General features: G+C 41.9%; 1 protein-coding gene across 3 annotated transcripts in view; it reads left to right on the top strand.

Moving 5' to 3' along the window:
- ARHGEF12 (Rho guanine nucleotide exchange factor 12) overlaps positions 1-20184 on the top strand; it is a 247100-nt gene that overhangs the window by 185144 nt on the left and 41772 nt on the right. For all 3 annotated transcript variants that reach the window (XM_088458720.1, XM_088458721.1, XM_088458719.1), the window contains 5 exons: positions 1250-1335; positions 1430-1555; positions 10013-10127; positions 15913-16013; positions 16707-16784. In XM_088458720.1, the coding sequence (XP_088314846.1) occupies positions 1250-1335; positions 1430-1555; positions 10013-10127; positions 15913-16013; positions 16707-16784 (506 nt within the window). The remainder of the gene's footprint in view (positions 1-1249; positions 1336-1429; positions 1556-10012; positions 10128-15912; positions 16014-16706; positions 16785-20184) is intronic.

The raw sequence follows: 20184 nt of genomic DNA, 5'->3' as shown, positions 1-20184 counted from the left end.
CTTCTAACAAGCAACGAGCTGCTCGCTCCCTACAGTCTAATGGGCATTATACTTATTGTTGCTATAATCTGATTGGTTGATAGGAGAAATTTGCGCAGTTGCAATATTTGCATCCTCGTTCTAAATAAGCGATGTAGTCTTATCTCTAGTATAATATAATGTACAATGAGATAGTGATAATGAGACTTCAAATCCACACACTGCATCTTTTTTTGTCCCTGAAATGACAGCACAAATTTTTGAGTGTATATTTATATACTGTTATTATAGAGGCATAGTTTGGTAAAGTTATGGCGCATACACACCTAGTGATCAGTCAGCGATGCGATATCACTGGCTGATCATCATGCACCATCCCTGGTGTGCTGGATGATGGATATCGATCATCCAGCACACCACCTACTCACCGACGACTGTAGCGACCCGCGATAAACGATCGTGGGTCCCTATAGTATCCTGCTCGATATCAAGCAAGTTGACCGGCATGCACGGCCAATGGACGATATCGCTATCGTCCATACATGGCCGCGCATTGCTGGTCGATGGTGAGTTGGTAGGGACCATTTAAATGACCGATTTGAACGATAATGGTAATGATAACGATATCGTTCAAATCGATCATTTAAATCGCTATGTGTGTACACACCATTAGATTTAGATACATCTATGTATGCCTATCTAAAGCGGGGTATTCAACATGCAGCCTTCCAACTGCTGTGTAACTACACATCCCAGCGTACCCTGTGACAGGGCATGCTGGGATGTGCAGTTCTGCAACAACTAGAGAGCCGCATGTTGAATACCCCTCATCTAAAGTATCCCTTATTTTAAAATCCAAATGGACTGTTTCTTGCACCAACTTTGGGATCAATTGCTTTATAATATATTCTTAGGACTTTTCTGTCGTGACTTAGATCTACAGCAGAACCTGCCTAATCGCCAGCTGTGAAGTACAGGAAGCCAGTGATTGCTGAACAATATCAATGGGGGGGAACATTTTGATTGTATTTATTTTGTTATGGGAAAGGTGATACTACAAAACGAGGCTGGTACCTTAGCAGTAATTGGCAGCATAGAATAAGTAAATAATAGATTACTCATTAGAAGTTCTTTGGAAAAAAAATAACTCTTCTATGTTGGATACAGTAAAAGCCTTCATGTCAGTTGGAGTAAAATAGCAGACAGTGTGTGTTTATGTTTGTTTGCTTTATAGTACATCTGTTCATCGGCTCATTCTGTTCTCTTCCAGTTGGCCTTAAAGAGCAGATGAAAGCCGTCAGAAATCGTTACGAAAACTCCGTTATTAAACAGATTGCAGATGACGTTCTAAGCTGGGTACAGTATCTTTTCCACAGCACCTTGATACTCTCTCTCACATTCCACTATGTTTTATGGAAAATTGTCTGACAGAGTCTTTCCGTGTCTGTAGTTCTGTGGGCCTGAGGAGGAGAAGCTCAGACAAGCAACAGCCACTTTCTGTAGCAACCAGCCCTTTGCTTTGGAGATGATAAAGTCACGGCAGAAAAAAGACTCCAAGTTCTTACTCTTTGTTCAGGTATGTTCAGTTTCTATTGGACATGTTATTTTCTCCATCACAGTATAGCTAGTACAGGCTGTCTAAGCTTCATCCTTTCCTCTTGTGTTTAATTGTGTCATAGACTGCAGGTTAGTAGCCATGCACTTGTGCTTTCCATTCATGTTCTTTTTGTTGTTTTTTGTAAATCACTTTGTTTGGGACTTTCCAAAGCAGCTGAGTGATTATGGGGTCTGTGTACTAAGCCGTGGATGGGGATAAAGTACCAACCAATCAGCTCCTAACTGTCACTTTGCAGGCTGTGTTTGAAAAATGACAGGAGCTGGTTGGTTGGTACTTTATCTTCCACTTTCTCTCTTTCCAAGGCTTAGTACATAGACCCCTATATTCTGCATGCCCACGTAAAGTGAATGACTTGTTATTCTTTTGCATTGGGTTATGGGGCTGGGAGAATAAACTGTTAGGATACAGGTCGTGGATACCACTAACGTAGGAGTTTTCTTTTATGGCTTATCTGATTGACCACCTTGATATTCGTGCACAAATATTATCCCAGGTTTCCTCTCCCAAAGTCACTGCCATGGCTGTTTTCCAAGCTGATTCATGGGTTTGTAATGACAGTGATTCCGGTGCTAGGATTGTGTGATAGAAAGATTCTGCCTTGTACTCTCTATATGAGAGAGCGAGTACTTGACCTTGTTTTCTTTGCGGCTGATGTAATTGAAGAGGCAGACTCGGAAGTATTGATTGAATTCAGGAAGGGGGGGATAGTGATAGATCTGTATAGATGATCATACTAAAGGGCAGTCTTTATAGGCAAAGACTTTTCCTGAAGCTTTCCCTAGCCGCTATGGTAAGGAGCTCTCCGGGGGTGACCGAGAACAGGTTTTGGTATGAGCCAGGGAATACATTCCAGTGGGCTCTCTCCATTGATGTTGTTTTCTATATCTACCCCACAATTGATTTGTAGTTTACTATGCCAAACCAGGGGCTGGCGTTAAACATGTTGCCTTGTGGTATATATAATATAGAACGAGACCCAGCCTTGGCTGAAAATGCACCTTTTGGGTTTTTTGTGGTTGCCTTTGAACATGTTGCAAGTTGCTTGGAGGTTATTGATTAGTGGCTTCGGCACACAAGCCGGCAACGTCCGGAACACGTAGAGGGTTTTTGTAAGGACCTTCACTTTTACTGTGTTTTACCTATCCAGGTACTGTATAGAGTAGTTTCTCCAGAGCGCTACATCGTGGCCAATCTTGTGGAGTAACACTCTGCTTGAACTCCATATACAGAATGGTCAAAGCTTTGGCACTCTGATAGGGATAAAGGGCGCTGTTCTAACCCCACAATTTGGGATTTTTATTGCCAGAAAAGAATAGGCATAAACTGTGTGTGGAGCTGCGGGCAGTGGTCCCATGACACGCGTTACATGTTTATGCAGGTTTGATGTATGCTGTATTTCATGGTCGCCTTTAAGACACGGCTGCGATTGGATAAATGACCTATGGCTAATACTTTTTTTTTTTTCAAGAAGTATTATTGACTCTTCAATTGGGGGAACCTGTACCAGAAAGGACTTTGCTTACATAAAGGTGTAATTTGCCTTATTTAAATGATGATAGGATTTCATGGTGATAACACCAAAGTACTTCATTGAATCTGTATTCCACTGGGAATCCTAATAAGGGGAGATGTATCAAGGCTCCTAAAGTGCGGAATGTGGAGCATTTGACTATTGCAACCAATCAGCTTATAGCTAACATTTATCAAGTGCATTCTATGAAATAACTAGAAGCTGATTGGATTTATGGGTGACTTTTCTACTTGTCTATTTCACCACTCATTAGAAGACTTGATACATCTCCCCATAAGTACGCAAGGTTTTTCAGGTGTTGTAGAAGGTAAAAGTGGTGAACCTGTGACTTGTGATTCTTCATATACTATCCAAATGTGGCCCAGACTAATGCTGGGTACACACTGAGACGATGTCTGTATGATATGTCATTTCCGGCCGAATCGAACCGACAGATCGGCCGCATCGCTCAGTGTGTACGGCTAATATGTGAGCTCCCGCGGTCGCATGCACTATTGTCCAGTCGGCGCGCTGCACGTCCCACGGGACAATGTCGCATGCGGCCCCGTTGCAGGTAATGAAGGAAAGAACGAGGGATCGTTCTGATGTTCACTACCTAGTTCTAATGCGTAGCCAAGGTACAATATGTTGGACTGTCAGGATAGCCTATCATACTGGTACACATCGCTCAGTGTGTACCTGGCATTAGGGGTATATTTACTAAAGTGCCTTTTTTTTTTTTTTTTTTTTTAAGAAGTGGAGCTGTTGCCCATAGCAACAAATCAGATTCTACTTATGGTCTCAAAACATGTGAAATTAAGGGAAAGGGAAGCAGTAGGATTTGTCATCATAAGCAAAGTCCTTCAATTCAAAACTGTGTATTTACTGTACATACTAAGCTAGAATCCATGCGTGCCCTGATTTGAGTCATATGATATACTGCTACTGCCCATTACATGCTGTAATCATCCGTCTCTCCTGGTGGGCACAATTTAATTTACACTCTAGCTAATGCTTTATGCTTGGAAAGAAAATGCTGCGTCTTAAGGGACAAGCTGTTCTAGTCTGATGTCTGTTTATATCACAGAGAGTAGGTTTCGTTGTGAGTTTTAGCTGCTCATGGTACATGGGCAGGCTTCTGTCTGTTTTGCTTCTAACAAATGTTTTGAGAGGAACAGATGAGTCCCTGCCAGACAACATGGGCAGCACTCCTGAAAGTTTGTGAACATAAATTTGTATGTAGGAAAAAATAGTCTTTCAATAACATATGAGGGATGTTATACCAGAACAACAGATTATCACCGGGTATATATATAGATAGCATTGTAAAGCGCAAGTAAATGCTCAGATTTTTACTCTTCTGAAGTACAGTAGTTCCAAAAAGAGACAATTCGAATACAGCAAACACTGCTACCGAACAAACCTTTATACTAGAGACATGCGGCTCTGGATTTCTGAAGTCCGAACATACCCGAATTTCCGAATAGAACCGGGTTAAGGTTCAGATTCACTTTTGTGTCCTGGTTCGAACGGAGTCCTGGTTCGGATCTGTTGCCAGTTCGGAACTGGGATTTAAAAACCGAACTCGGGTTTTGGATTTGGACATTTTAGCTGTTTTATCTAATTGTTTTATCCTAATCCAAAACCAAAACACTTGAAGGGTGGTTTTGCAAAACCAAAACATGAAGATGAATCCAGATCCAAAACGCGGAGGTCCATGCACATCTACTTTATACCCATATGGACAGCCACTTTCACAACATAGAGGACCATGTAAGGAATTAGAACAGGGGGAAGGCATTGAAGAAACTTGCCAACAAGCAAAGTCACCGAGTTGGTCAGATTAAAGAATACACCAGTTCAAATTTCTTTTTGATATTCTAGGAAAGCAATTCAATCACCAGGGATGTACGGGCGAGATGGTCGGCTATGTGGATCCCCAGTGGCTTATGGCAGGCCAATATCACACATTTTCCTGCGCGGCTCTGTGAGGTGTGTGGTAAAATGTACGATGATGGCTGCCACCAAGGTGCCCGCTTGCAGAACGTTTCACAAGCGCTGTTTAAGTTGGTCTTTAGCAGTGTCAATCACGGCAAAGCCAACAAAAACAATCAGAGTACCAACTTAACCTCAGTAGAGTGTTGATGATTTCCTGGCTCAATCTCCCCAACTGTGTAATTGACTCATTCTAACTACAAGTACCAGACCTTTTAAGAAATGCATCCAATCCATTTTTAAATCCAATTAGTACATTTAGCACTGCCACCTCCTTTGTTAGGAAGGTCAGAGCCTGGTAATCCTTATAGTCTAAATCAGTGGTTCTCAAACTGGGTCCTCAGGACCCCACACAGGTTACGTTTTCCAGGTCACACAGCAGGTGCACAGGTGTAGTCATTACTCACTGACACATTTTAAAACATCCACAGGTGGAGCTAATTATTTCACTTGCAATACTGAGAGGAGACCTGGAAAACATGCACTGTTTGGGGTCCTGAGGACAGAGGGCCTGATTCAGAGCCGGGCGCTATTTGCGGACGGTCGTTATGAAAAAGGGGCCGGATATTTAAATAGAGCGCTCGCTCTTTGCGGTCTGTTGACGCCTCTATGTCTGAACGAGCGAACTAAACATGCGCTCGCTATTTTGGAAAAAATGCCCCCTGGCTGCTCGCATCATACATCATCTCCGCTATTTATTAGATTAATCGAGTACATCGAAAGGCGTATGAACTGCTCGCTATTCTTGTGGTAGCATTTTCCTACCGCAATCATGCGAGCAGTTCAGGCTAAAAGACACCCAACTGACGTGATCAATGACGCTGTTTTGTTAATTATGCACACCCTTAATACGCCCGTTTTGACCGTTTGGCACGCCTGCGTTCGGATCTCCACTCCCCGTTTTCAAGCACCTTCCCCTGTTACCACCCACAAACGCCTCATTCTGTCACTCAAATTAGCAGGCATTCGATATTTTGCGAGCACACGATTTCTGACCGCAATGACTGGTTGGCACATGCGCATTACAACCCATACGCATGCGCAGATGTGCGAACATCGCTCGGAGCGAACGAGCGGCCGCTTACGAGCGGCTCTGAATCAGGCCCTGAGTTTGAGAACCTGTGGTCTAAAACAACTTGAAAATGCCTTTTCTCCAATCTTGATAGATGGCCTTCTACATGGTTCTTTGCTCTGCAGAGTTACTGCCCACACCTTTTGTGTTGACTTTAAGGGGCCCATTTATCATTAACTATTTGCGGCATATTCCCCAAAAACACCAGTTTTCGGGGGATAGCCGCAAATGTTAAGTATCCCGCAGATGTATTATGGAGGAACAGCAATACATATCTCCGATATCTGCTGCTCTCCTCCCATTTCTAACAGCAGCCGCATAGGTTTCTATAGGGGGATGCGATGCTGTCAGATTTACGTCGCATTCCGGAGCTTGGCTACTGCAGCTAATGCCATCTAAAGATGGCGTTGTGCCACTGCAGCCTAGCCTATGGGCTACACATTGCAAAACTAGCCGGGAGAGGGTTCCCGGAGGAGCACTCCCCCAGCAATGGCTGCCGCGCAGGCCTGATCTGTAGTCCCCGACATTCACAGGACTGAAGAGACCTTTGACGCCATCACTTCACTCCCAGCATATCGCAGGGACAGGCTCATTTCGGAACCCCTGTCCCTGTTGGTGCTCTTTAATACATCCAGGGGGGTATGATCGCATTCTGCAATGAAATCATGGGCACTAATATCGTGCCCCGATCACAATGGGTATGCCATCATTGATAAATGGACCCCTAAATGTTCATATTCATTCATTTAGCTGACTCTAACACAAACATATGAATGCAGAAAAGAGCTAGTACTATATTAACAAACATTTAATAAATAAGTACCCTGAAGGATGGTTTGATACTGCCATATACATAAAGGATAATAATACTGATAACCACTAATGCTACAGTAGCCGTGCCCTCCCATCCCAGCATTTTATCCCTCTGGGAAATTATGCATTTAATCTAGTTTTATTCTTACAATTCCATTAAATTGTTGGGCCATCACATACAATGTGCTTTATATAAATGTACAATACATTCTTACTAATATTTAACATCCAATCAAATAGATGCACCGTTTGTTTTTTTTTTGTCTATTTATGGGCACATGAGGTGTATTAAGCTTGAGGTGGTGAGGCACATAAGTAGTAATAATTCTAGTTGGCCATAAGGCTATCCGTGCATCACATGGGAGTCTGCAGTGCTGCTAATGGATCGGGCTGCGGTCTGTCGTTCATAATAAAATGGTTTCATTCACCAACATTATTATGCAGTCTATACACAGAGGCATACCTCTCCAGCTGCTTCTCCAGCACAGTAGTTTTGCCTATGGTCATAATACCATTGAACAGAGTACATTATCTTGACTTTAATATAATAGTTAATCTTTTTTCCATAGGAAGTGGCATTTATAGGATCTGATCTTATTTTCTTCTAAAGATCACATCTGAGACACTTAAGAAAAGCAATTTTGCCCTTATCCCTGAGATGAAAAGGAGAAACTGAATTACCTGTATAACCAGTATCAAGATTTGTAATATTTACGTACAGCGGTAAAGTGTGACTTCTACTCTAATAATAATAATCCAAGAGAAACGACTCGCTACTGCGGGAAACTTGCGTTCTATATTAGAAAACTGCATAATGTACAAGAAAGACCAACATCCCAGTACAGCTGAAGTTGTGAATATTTATGGAACGTTTTCACTTTCATGCATAGTAAATAGTTTATGCGCTGACAGTCTGAGTCAATATTTTACTAAGTATCACTGGGAGTTTTATTCAAGTCCGCCGGTTTTAGGCCCGCGGCGATAAGTGGCAGTGGGATTTTGGGCTACCCTTGATAATAAAACCTATAAATTGAATGAAATGGAATTTACGTATGTGTAGATGTTTTCCGCCCTTTATAGAGGGGAGATGGTTGTGCAGACATTGCTGTAAGTCTGCTGTGTAACTGTATGGGCACCTTGCCATCTAAGGGCCCTGATGCAGGGCCGGATGGAAATTGGGTGCATTTTGCTCCTGCGCTGCATGCCCAGAAAAAAATGGGTATATTCCCCTGTATGAAGAATACGCATCTTCCCCCTATGTGTACGCTTGGTTTTCTACTAGTTACCTGCCCTATACCATGTGCAAAAGATGCCTTCAAAGAGGCATAGGAGCACAGTTTTGCACAGTCTGTAGTTTAGCTGATAATCCCACCTTGATGTTTGCCTATGTAAGAACACCCATGTACACTTTAGTCATGAGTATAGATGCGTTGAAATGCAGATGACTCTGTATCGCTCTTACCCACGTACACGAAAACACGCAACATGTACTCTGGCAACGGTCGTACATTCATCTATACATCTACCCTGTTATCCGTAAATGGATGGAATTAGAAAGTCTCTTTACATTTAGATACCTTGGCTAGTCCTTGTGTTCGTCGCAGGTTAGCGCTTCTGGGTCAATTGCGGTTTCCCTACTTGAACCCCCCTGACCACGAGTACTCTGATTACCACAGAATGTAAGACATGATCACATCTGATGTGTGTTGTTAATGGTGTGTAGGGCAGTTCCAGTGGTGGGAGGGGGGGTAATCAGCCTAAAATGGTTTGCCAACTAAAGAATTCAGTTTGCCGCACAGAGAAGAAGCTCCAGCTATCATGTCCGGAGCTAGGTAATTAAACTTAATATTCCCTGCGCGGTAAACCATGGGTTAACGTGTGGTAAACCATACATTTCATGCAATGTGCTGGAGTCTATGGGTTTTCCGGTGTGTTAAAATGCAGAGTCTGCGTGGAAAAACTAAATCGGGCAGCGCCGACATTTAGCTGCGAGGTAAGCTGCTCATACAGGCGCTTAGTAGAGATGTGGGGTACGGTTGTCCAGAAATCCGAATCCACTCGAATTTCGTGAATCCTGATAGATCGGAGTCGCGGTTCTAATCTCCTGAAGAGATCCGGATAAATTGAGTTGCGGGTGTGATCTTCCAGCGGTTCTGAATTCGAATTATAAATCCAACTTTCAAGTTTTGGATTGCAAAAAGTACATGATATTAGCTGTGTTTAATTTTTTATTTTTATTTTTCATTTAAAATAAATAAATAACTAAATCCAGATCCAAAACACTTGAAGGTGGTTTTGCAAAACCAAAACACAAAATTCAGATCCAAAACCGAGGTCAGCGCTCATCTGTAGTGCTTAGTAAGCGGATACTAAATAAATTGGCTTCTAAACTCCATTATAGCGTTAATGTGAGCTCTGTAGGCACTAATTAAATGGACATGACGCTTTCATTATGTGTTGGGGGGGCTGTTTGAGTCACAACAAGCTTTATACACTTTAAAAATATAATTAAACTCTTTAAAATTTAGCTTTTGTGTGCGGAGCTTAAGAAAAACTAGTCAGTACCTGCTGCTGTCAGAATGTAACCGTTGGGACTGATCGAGATGTTTTCATTAGATAAGGATAGTTTTTACTTCTTGAAAAGTTCCTTTCTCTATCGGCGCTACTTACTATTATGGTGTCTGACTTATTGCCTATAAATTATACATGTTTTTTCTTTCCCTATTTTAAATTAAAAGCAATGTAAGTTTGGTAGCGGGATGTAGATTCAAGAGCGAAAGAAATGAATAAATCTAATTTAGTGGTCAGCCAGCTGTGTGGTGATGCCCATTAAGCGTGGGGGGGGGGTGAAATAATTGATTCTGTCGCCTCTAACTTGGGTGATATACGCTGCATGGAGGGAAGTTGCAGTAACATGAGTTGTTCTTGCCACGTAATTGGTAATGAAGTTCAGGACTTGATGTTTGAGATAAATTGATGGTGCATGTAATCAGTCTTGTTAACAATGATGAATGCATTCTTGCAGGATGCAGAGAGTAATCCTCTGTGCAGACGTCTGCAGCTGAAGGACATTATCCCGACTGAGATGCAAAGGCTTACCAAGTATCCCCTTCTCCTGGACAATATTGCCAAGTACTCAGGTACGTCTGCTCAGAGTGGGAGACGTACAGATGTGTGCTCATACACCTAGCCTCAAAACGCAACGCGGTAGGGGACTCCTCCAGGTCCCGTGCGACCATACTTGTGCCGAGAGTCTTATTCACCATAAAATGCGTTATAGCAGCAATGATCTGCAACAAAGACACACCAGGAGACTGCACTGATTAATTTAACATGCAACACTTTTTTATATCTGTGTGCGATTGTGGCTGTATACAAAGCACAACAGAACTTGGCGTGGAAAAAAAATCCGCGGCCGCCGCGTTGTAGCACTTTGTATACATTCAAACTCAGTCACACACAGATATACAAGTGTCAGATATCAAATGAATCAGTGCAGTCTGCTGGTGCGTTTTTAAGCTGGGCACATACTGGAGCGACCGGCAATCGTGCAGACTTACCCGATGATTTCCCTTGAGCGGGGATTGAGAGTACACACTGGAAGGATAGAACGATATATCGTTCCGTCCTCCATTAACATACATTAGGCCGCATGCGATATCGTCAGGTTTGATGTGCAGCACGTCAAACCTGACGACGTCGCCAGCAACCGCATATTGAGCATACGCACTGAGCGATGTAGGCGATTTATCGGTACGAAACTGCAAAATGGCCCAACATCACTCCAGTGTGTATCCAGCTTTAGTCACATCGCATTGTGCGTGCGGAGAGGGGCTGTTTGGCGTGATTGCAGCAATAATGTATAAGGATACATCTGTATAATTAGAAGTTTAAGTGTTATGTGTATACAGAAGAAAATAATCTGAGGTTCATGAAATTAAATCCTTACCATATATTCCAATGGGCCAGTGGCTATTTATTGATTACACTGTACAACAAATTAATACTTTTAATTTGTTTCTTTTCTAAAAGTAGTCATACATTACTAATAGTCATACATTACTAATTTGAGGTCAAGAAAAACTAAAATGATTTCAGAATGTTTTTACTAGCTCTATTTTTTGAGCTACACTACTTGCACTATACTTTATGTACATTAGTAATATAGTCATAGTGAAAAGCAATTTTAAAATAATTTATATTTTCTTGATAGAAAATAAATAAGTTGTTTTAATTCGATCAACCACAAATAAGAACACAAAACGAAACAAACATACAGCATACGAAACAAACATACAGCATAGGAAAGTACTATGTAATATAGTGGCCTATTCATGGGGGTGCTTTCTCTTTGCTTGTCGCTTGTACTCCTCTTCTGGGGCATCTCTTGTCACTGTCCAACAGTAGTGATCACCTACCCTGATATCTTTGTTCCATTGCTGAAATGTCTTGGTGGAATGCTCACTATGCTGTCAATCAGTGCACCACAGTTGTGTGGGTAATCCCGTAAAACGCATATATTTGAATAGGGGACAAATAACTGATTCATTGAATTGGGTCATTAGGCCCCGCCCCCTCTGTGCAGAACGCAGATTGCTGGTAAGATTCTCTCCATTCTGCCAACTTCACTAGGAATACCCCTACATCGTCATAAATGGGCTATATCTCGGAACTCAGAGCTAGCTGAGAGTTTTACATGTCATATTCATTCTTTGCATGCTGAAATCAATTAGAAGTAACTATTTTCACATCGGAAACATTTTCATTGTTGTGCAGTGTTATAAAATGGCTGTATGTTTGTATGTTATGTTTCGACACTGCCTTACTACAACAAAATATTTCTCAGTCATGAGCGTCCTTCTCTGAGAAATGAGCCACACAATACATATATATTTTCAGATTAAGATTTTCAACACCAAATATTTGCAATGTTCCTTTTTTCTAGAGTCCTTTTTAAAGTGCAACAGAACCCATATTGTAAAACCACTTCTAATAATTGTTTGACAGTTGATTGCTCCAATTCCACTGTCTCAGGCTTTGGATGAGAGCTGCTATGGAGATCTATCTCTGTGCAGTTCTGTATATGATGAGAAGAAAGAATGTTCTATCATAAGGCAAATGCTGGACTCAGATTGTTTATTGCAGTTGAAGAGGCAAAGAAGTGTTTTGCAGCATGTGCTGGCAGTTTAATTATTGACTCAAGTCTAAGTTTGTGATTTGGATTGTGGAACAAGATTTTCAGATACGTGGCAGTGTTCAGTGCATTCAGGGAAAATCAATACAGCTCATTGTCCAACATAACAAAATGTTTTTTAGAATCTAAGGTTTGTCTCGAATGGCAGTCAATAGATAGTCGATGAAAAGATCGACAATGTCTAGGCAGAAACCAACTGGTAGACGGGCAATAGGTCGACATGTACAAAAGGTCGACCCACAGAAAGCCGTCATGGATAGGGTTTGGCACTAGGAGGGACAGTTAGGGTTTGGCACTAGGAGGGACAGTTAGGGTTTGGCACTAGGAGGGACAGTTAGGGTTTGGCACTAGGAGGGACAGTTAGGGTTTGGCACTAGGAGGGACACTTAGGGTTTGGCACCAGGAGGGACACTTAGGGTTAGGCACCAGGAGGGACACTTAGGGTTAGGCACCAGGAGGGACACTTAGGGTTAGGCACCAGGAGGGACAGTTAGGGTTAGGCACCAGGAGGGATGGTTAGAGTTAGGCACTAGGAGGGACAGTTAGGGTTTGGCACTAGGAGGGACAGTTAGGGTTTGGCACTAGACGGGACGGTCAGGGTTTGGCACTTATCGGGACAGTTAGGGTTTGGCATTAGGATGGAAAGTTAGGGTTTGGCACTAGGAGGGACATTTAGGGTTTGGCACTAGGAGTGACAGTTGGGGTTTGGCACTAGGAGGGACAGTTAGGGTTTGGCACTAGGAGGGACACTTCGGGTTTGGCACCAGGAGGGACACTTAGGGTTAGGCACCAGGAGGGACAGTTAGGGTTAGGCACCAGGAGGGACGGTTAGGGTTAGGCACTAGGAGGGACAGTTGGGGTTAGGCAGTAGGAGGGACAGTTGGGGTTAGGCGCTAGGAGGGACAGTTGGAGTTAGGCACTAGGAGGGACAGTTGGGGTTAGGCACTAGGAGGGACAGTTGGGGTTAGGCACTAGGGGGGACAGTTGGGGTTAGGCACTAGGAGGGACCGTTGGGGTTAGGCACTAGGAGGGACAGTTGGGGTCAGGCACTAGGAGGGACAGTTGGGGTCAGGCGCTAGGAGGGACAGTTGGGGTTAGGCGCTAGGAGGGACAGTTGGGGTTTGGCACTAGGTGGGACAGTTGGGGTTTGGCACTAGGAGGAACAGCTAGGGTTAGGCATCAGGAGGGAGGCATAGGGTTAGGCACCAAAGAGAGGATTTTGTGTGTCGACCTTATGAACATGTTGACCTATTGCCTGTTTACCAGTTGGTTTTGATATTTTGACTATTTAAATAGTGTAGATTTGAATCCACACCCATTGCCACTTTATTTTAACACAACAGTTTAAGGGTAGTCAGATCTCTCAAATAGAAATAAAAGCTGTACCAGATCAAGGGGCTGGTGCAGATGTGCAAGCAAGTTGGTCTTGAGGTTCTTGCAGTATTTAGCACTGTGCTTGCTCTGGATCTGAGCATACGTATCTAGGGGTGTTGCCGAGTCGTGTGCCTCTCCGTTGCCTCTGCTGGTAACTAAAAGGACATGACTGGATGGTAATGGAGCATTCGCAGTGGGCTAGGTTTGGTGAGGGTGTGTAGTTCGAATTGCAGGCTATGCTTTGCTGTACATAAGCAGAAACTGATCTCTTGCACCAAGGATAGGACTGGTGCAAGTGCACACAAAAGGTAGAATAAACCAGCGCTGAAAAAACAGCTATATATTATATTATATTATAGCCTTGAATTTTTGGGATCTCTCCTAGTTCTGAACATGTACTGTATGTGTCAGGAGTCTTGGAGGAAAAGTGGAAAACCGAGACTTGCATAATCATTCTGTCTCGAATACACATCAAGGTTTCTTTTTCTTCCAATAGACACAAGCGCAAAAAAAACACAGTCCTCCTTGGTTCAGCAAATTAAAAGATGGCTTCAACGCGTTTTGAGGAGTTTTCTCCTCTTTATCAAGAAAGCCAGAGATTTAAGCCGGCCTCCTACAGATGATGGCACGTCTTGATAAAGACGAGAAGACTCTTCGAAATGCGTTGAAGCCGTCTTTTAATTTGTTGAAGCAAAGGGGACTGTGTTTTTTGCTCTCGGAAGTGGATTACGGGTACACAGTAGAACGGAATACATGGACATTTTTTCTTGCTCCCGATGACCGCAGCATAGAGACGCAGGGGACGTGTCTTCAACTGTGAACCTAGAACTCTTCACCTGCCCCTTGGGTTTTCATCAATGCCATTTTTGCGGAATCTGATTTTATTGGCTGATCGTTTAAGGACTGTGTGAATAAATATATTTTCTGCTCCCATCCGGGATCAGTGTATGTGACCTCCGCCCTGTGGATCCAGATTAAAGATACCTTTATGTGAATGCGAGGCAGAATACAGATGTAAGTGCTATATTTGTACCTAAACTGTTATCTTGTGACCATTTGGGGATCCAGACTAAAGATACTTTTACGTGAATGCGGGGCAGAATATACATGGAAGTGTTGCCATTTATACATAAGTTGTTACCTTGTGTCTATTAGAAGAAAAAGAAACCTTGATGTACATTCGAGACAGAATGATTATGCACTTTTCCTCCAAGACTCCTGAAACACATGTTCAGAACTAGGAGAGATCCTGAAAATTCAAGGCTATAATATAATAATATATAGCTGTTTGTTCAGCGCTGGTTTATTCTACCTTTTGTTTGCTTGTATATGATATTCACTGGGATAATTAAGGGTGTGTCCATCTTTTTGAGATTAACTACAGTAGCTGCTATATGTGGAGGCACAGGGTGGTCTATTTTTTCTGTTATTTTATATTTAGTGCAAGTGCACGCTTATAGTGATGATGGTTATGTAACCAAGCGAGTAGATAAATAGGCAGTGGACTAAATGTAATGGCTTGCGATCTTCAGCCACTGCGGGGATTTATGCTAGTCTCCCCCGTATTTTTAAATTGGCAATCATTGTAAAGGCTTGACCAGCTTGGTTCAGCCTTTAAATTTATTGCTGCTTTAAAAATACGGGGGGGACTCGCATAAATCCCCGCAGTGGCTGAAGATCACAAGCTGTTACATTTAGTCCAGTGTGTTCTCATGGATACGTGTACAACTCGGCCTAGGAATAAAATCTGCACAAAGTTCTGTGCACGCAGTGATAGCTTAATTGCGGTCACTATGCACGCAACATTGAATCGGACTCCAAGTGTCTCAAATGTACCCAAACAATAAATTACAGAGCCACAAAGAGTATAAGCATATAGTGGGTTTAACCCTCTTGGCGTCGTCCTGCTATGTGTATCGGAGAAAGACTCCTGCCACTGGCAATTGGAGAATGCTCCATAGTGGCCCAGTGATACACGGGTGATTTAAAGAAGGTACACACAAGTGTTCCAATCACGCATGTAATTAAACACACGTGCTAGAAGCCTCTCTTATATTAACGCAATGATATTGTTGTTTGATTGCATTGTATAGGTAACGATGGTGCACTCTGCTCACTGAAGACTAGTGTGGGATTATGCACTATGTAAATATTTCTGTTTGTGTTAGAATGTCACTCCCAGCTTGATGTATCCCTAGAATGAGACGGTTTATTGTTATCAGAGTGGGGCAATTACACTGTACAACAGTTGCAGTTAAAACTTTAGGACGCATTGCAGCTGTATCAGTGTTCAACTGTTTCACGTGAGTTAATGTACATTAGCCGTAATAGCCTCATTATGTCATCATTCCCAATAGACCAACCGGAGGAGAGGGAAAAAGTAAAGAAGGCTGCGGATCACTGCCGGCGGATCCTAAACCATGTAAATCAGGCGGTTAAAGAAGCAGAGAATAAGCAGGTCAGGTTTATTTGGGACTTGTGACTGTACTTGGTCATTTATATTATTACAGTTATGATATAATGCAGCAGACCACCATTGTTTACTGTGTAGATGACTGCTGCAAGCTAGCTAGGCATTGCATCTACTTGTGATGTTATACATGGATAAATCATTGCATCTACTTGTGATGTTATACATGGATAAATCATTGCATCTACTTGTGATGTTATACATGGATAAATCATTTCATCTACTTGTGATGTTATACATGGATAAATCATTGCATCTACTTGTGATGTTATACATGGATAAATCATTGCATCTACTTGTGATGTTATACATGGATAAATCATTGCATCTACTTGTGATGTTATACATGGATAAATCATTTCATCTACTTGTGATGTTATACATGGATAAATCATTTCATCTACTTGTGATGTTATACATGGATAAATCATTGCATCTACTTGTGATGTTATACATGGATAAATCATTGCATCTACTTGTGATGTTATACATGGATAAATCATTGCATCTACTTGTGATGTTATACATGGATAAATCATAGAAGCATGAAACATAACTTTCAGACTCATTTGCTTTTTACACCTAATATGGTTAAATGTCTAAAAGAAACACTTTAAAGTTATGATACAGCCACGGGGTCATCTGTTATCTTCAAAGCAAATATTTATTTTCCATTTTCAGAGGCTGGAAGATTACCAACGAAGACTTGACCTGTCCTACCTAAAACTAGGGGAGTATCCAATGATTGACGAGCTGAGAGTAAGTGGAAGTTTTTGCAAAGTCTAACCTACAGTACAGCATTTATCACTGACTCCGCTTCTCACATCTGTCCGGCTTTAATCTGAAGACCTGATAATAGGCAATTGGTCATTACCTCTACTGAATGGGCATTGAGAGGGAAGGGGTATTGAAACGTGCATTAGTAGATAAAGTCTTCACAAATCATATACCACCTAAGCAGCTTTAGAATTATATCCACTTGCATCAAAGGAATAGGACAGATTTAGTGAAGTGTAAATGTATTTGCTTCTGCTAATGTTGTTTAAAATGTTAAACTATATGCTTTGGTTTATTTCAATTTGTTTATTTTATAGAGTGCTTTTACATATGGATATAGATTGCAAAAAAGTTTCAATTTTTGCTTTTCTTTCTTCGTCTGCCATACCATGACCAAATTTCTCAGTGTTTAGCCTCTCAGTGTAATTGTGTAACCAGTGCTAACCATAGGGATTAGTGATCCTTAGGAATAAACTATCCACAAATGATCTTAAGTTTAACACTGCATAAGACAGGGACGGGGAACGTCTGGCCCGCGGGCCATATAAGGCCCTCGAAATCATTTGGTCTGGCAACCGCAGGTGGTACTCGAAAATCAATAAAGCTAGGAGCTTATTTTCTGCTAGCTTCGTCTGGCTAGCAGGGTGCCTAGAATGGCATGACATTACCTGGAGGGGGCGTGGCCTGCACCGGACCCGCAAATTATTTTATAAATGCCCAAATGGCCCTTGTCAGAAAAAAATGTTTCCCCACCCCTGGCATAAGACCATGCAAAATGTTCAATAAAAATATTGATTTAAAAGAAAACAATACAATAAGGCCCTCTGTAAAGGCAGTGTTACAAAAACGATAACAAACCTCGAGCTCTGCCTGCTATATATCATACTTACCTACTCTCCTGGAACCTGCGAGTTCTCCTCCCACTTCCCGCCCACATCATAGTGAAGAGGGCATAATGGGGAGAATATTAACTGGAAGAGGGGCACGGGCCCTAGTGATGTGCTTCTATGCTGATTGCGTCATTTTGGCCACTTTTGTGGCATTTTGCCCTAAAGGGGTGGGGTTAGTAATGCGAATAGTCCAGCACCGCCCCCGATCACCCTCCAGCTGTATTTCCTCTTCAGGCTTCTCCCGGAGAGAAGATTATTAAATTGTACAAGTATGCCATATAATGCATGCATGGTCCATCATCCTTTTAGAGAAAATAAAAATTGCTTTCTTAGACTTTAACAGCAATCAGGCTTCTGATGGACACCTGTGTTCTGTAAGGCTGTCGTGGCAATGCCTTCCATGCTACTGGTATAGGATTAAAGTCCCAGTCATGCTGAAACAGAGTTTCATATTTTAATTGAGTAATTTAAAAATAAGCTGCAGAAGGGGTGTATAGATCTAATGCATTTGTAAGTGGATGTAGAATAATTGTCTGCCTTGTTCATGTAATGATGATGCCAGCTTCCGATGACGTTTTGCTACTGAAACCGTTGTCTTGGTATCTGATTTCCCCTGGGCACTCTGTTTTCAGTGTGAAACTTGGAATGGCGATGCTGCCGAAGGTAGTAGGAAGTCTACATTTGGCGTTCAAGTTAAACAATCTGAGCAAACTTCATGTCACATTGGCTTAATGTTTTTGGTTTAAAGATTAGAAATTGGCCGTTTGGGTTGATATATGAACATTAATGTAACTCAATTCTGAATCCTTTTAGCAAGTGGTGGACTGAGAATATATATAATCGACCATGGAATGACCAAGAATGATATCGAATTGTAGTTTTTTATAAAGTACTGTATGCAAGGATCTACTTTAAGTTATTAAGGGAATAGGAATCTTTATTGTGTGCAGCCATATATCATTGTTTTTTTTTGTGTGTGTATTGTATGTATTCATTCAATGGCTCTGTAATGTACCTTTTCTTATAATATCTAAATATTTGTAGAAAGTTGGTGTTTGCTCAGCATATTGCAGTATGTATTATGCTGTACACGTCTTGATTCCGGATTAATCTTCCGTTTATCACAGTATAATACTATCTCGTTTCGATAAAATCTAATGTAGGATGGTTTTGTTACCCTGGCACGTTTGTTGGATAATACCGAATTTTCTAAAGGGCACATTCTGTAAAATATTACTATTAGAATTGAATACATTTATTTATATGGACCCAGCAAAGGCCAGGTCACCTCAGCCTGACTCTCTCCTCCCCTCCACCTCCCCCTCCCCCTCTCCTCCCCCTCTCCTCCCCCTCTCCTCCCCCTCTCCTCCCCCTCTCCTCCCCCTCTCCTCCCCCTCTCCTCCCCCTCACCTCCCCCTCTCCTCCCCCTCACCTCCCCCTCACCTCCCCCTCACCTCTCCTCTCCTCTTGGTCTATCCCCTCTGTCATGGCAGTGAAAGCCGTTGGTGGGAGAGGGGGTCTTAGGGCTCTCAGGACTTGGCATACTCCGTTATTATGTAGATATGATAATTGAACCAGAGAATCCCCAGCCTAACTTCCATCACTACGTAAGGGAAAGAAATCCGTGCCCCTCCACTTTAGGAACTTAGGTGTATATTTACTAAAGTGAGAGGTTTTAGAAATGGAGATGTTGCCCTTAGCAGCCAATTAGATTCACTAGCACCTTCTAGAATACAATAAAACTCTCACTTTAGTAAATATACCCCATAGTAATGATAGTGTGTGCCGCTGTTAGGAGAAGAGGAGGAATTCAGAGACCTCACTTAGTATATCCAGAAGAGAAGTTCTCTCTTTAGTGCAGGTTCTACCGAATAACAGTCCAATGATATGAAGCAAATTTAAATATATTGTAAGTGCATCAAATACATACGAAAGGTCCTGATATCCATGTAGTGTAATAATGTACATATTCTTAAATCTGCCATGTAGAGGAGTGGCATAAAGAAATGTCAAAATCAAATATTTGTGCATTATTGTACTACATGGATATCAAGACCATCTGTATGTCTTTGAGAAGTCGCAATCAATTTAAATTTGCTTCATATTATTGGACGTACTGTTAAATGGTAGAACCTGCGCCAGAGGTGTACAGTTTCCCCATGGATTTACTGCTATCACTACAGTACCTTGAAAATTAATTTTAACCTTTTAGGGGGGGGGGGGGGAATGTCAAATTTGGTTAAGCATTTATAATTACCCAATATCATCATAAATAAATTATCAATTAATTCTTCAATGCAATAAATGTCATCTCATTTTAAATTCATGCAGTTATAAGCGTTTCTACTCTGGTCAGCAAATTGAATGCCATTCCTATTAATAAGCAAAGCATTTTATTGGGAACAAAAACCCATTGAAATTTATTATTGCCCTTAAAAATGACTGGGAAAAGCTGACTGCTGGTGATTAGCTGAGCAGTGCCTGACCCCCAG

Source organism: Taudactylus pleione, unplaced genomic scaffold (assembly GCF_031769625.1).
Source record: "Taudactylus pleione unplaced genomic scaffold, aTauple2 ptg000848l, whole genome shotgun sequence".
Classification (NCBI taxonomy): Eukaryota; Metazoa; Chordata; class Amphibia; order Anura; family Myobatrachidae; genus Taudactylus; species Taudactylus pleione.
This window is presented reverse-complemented; position numbering and strand designations above follow the sequence as displayed.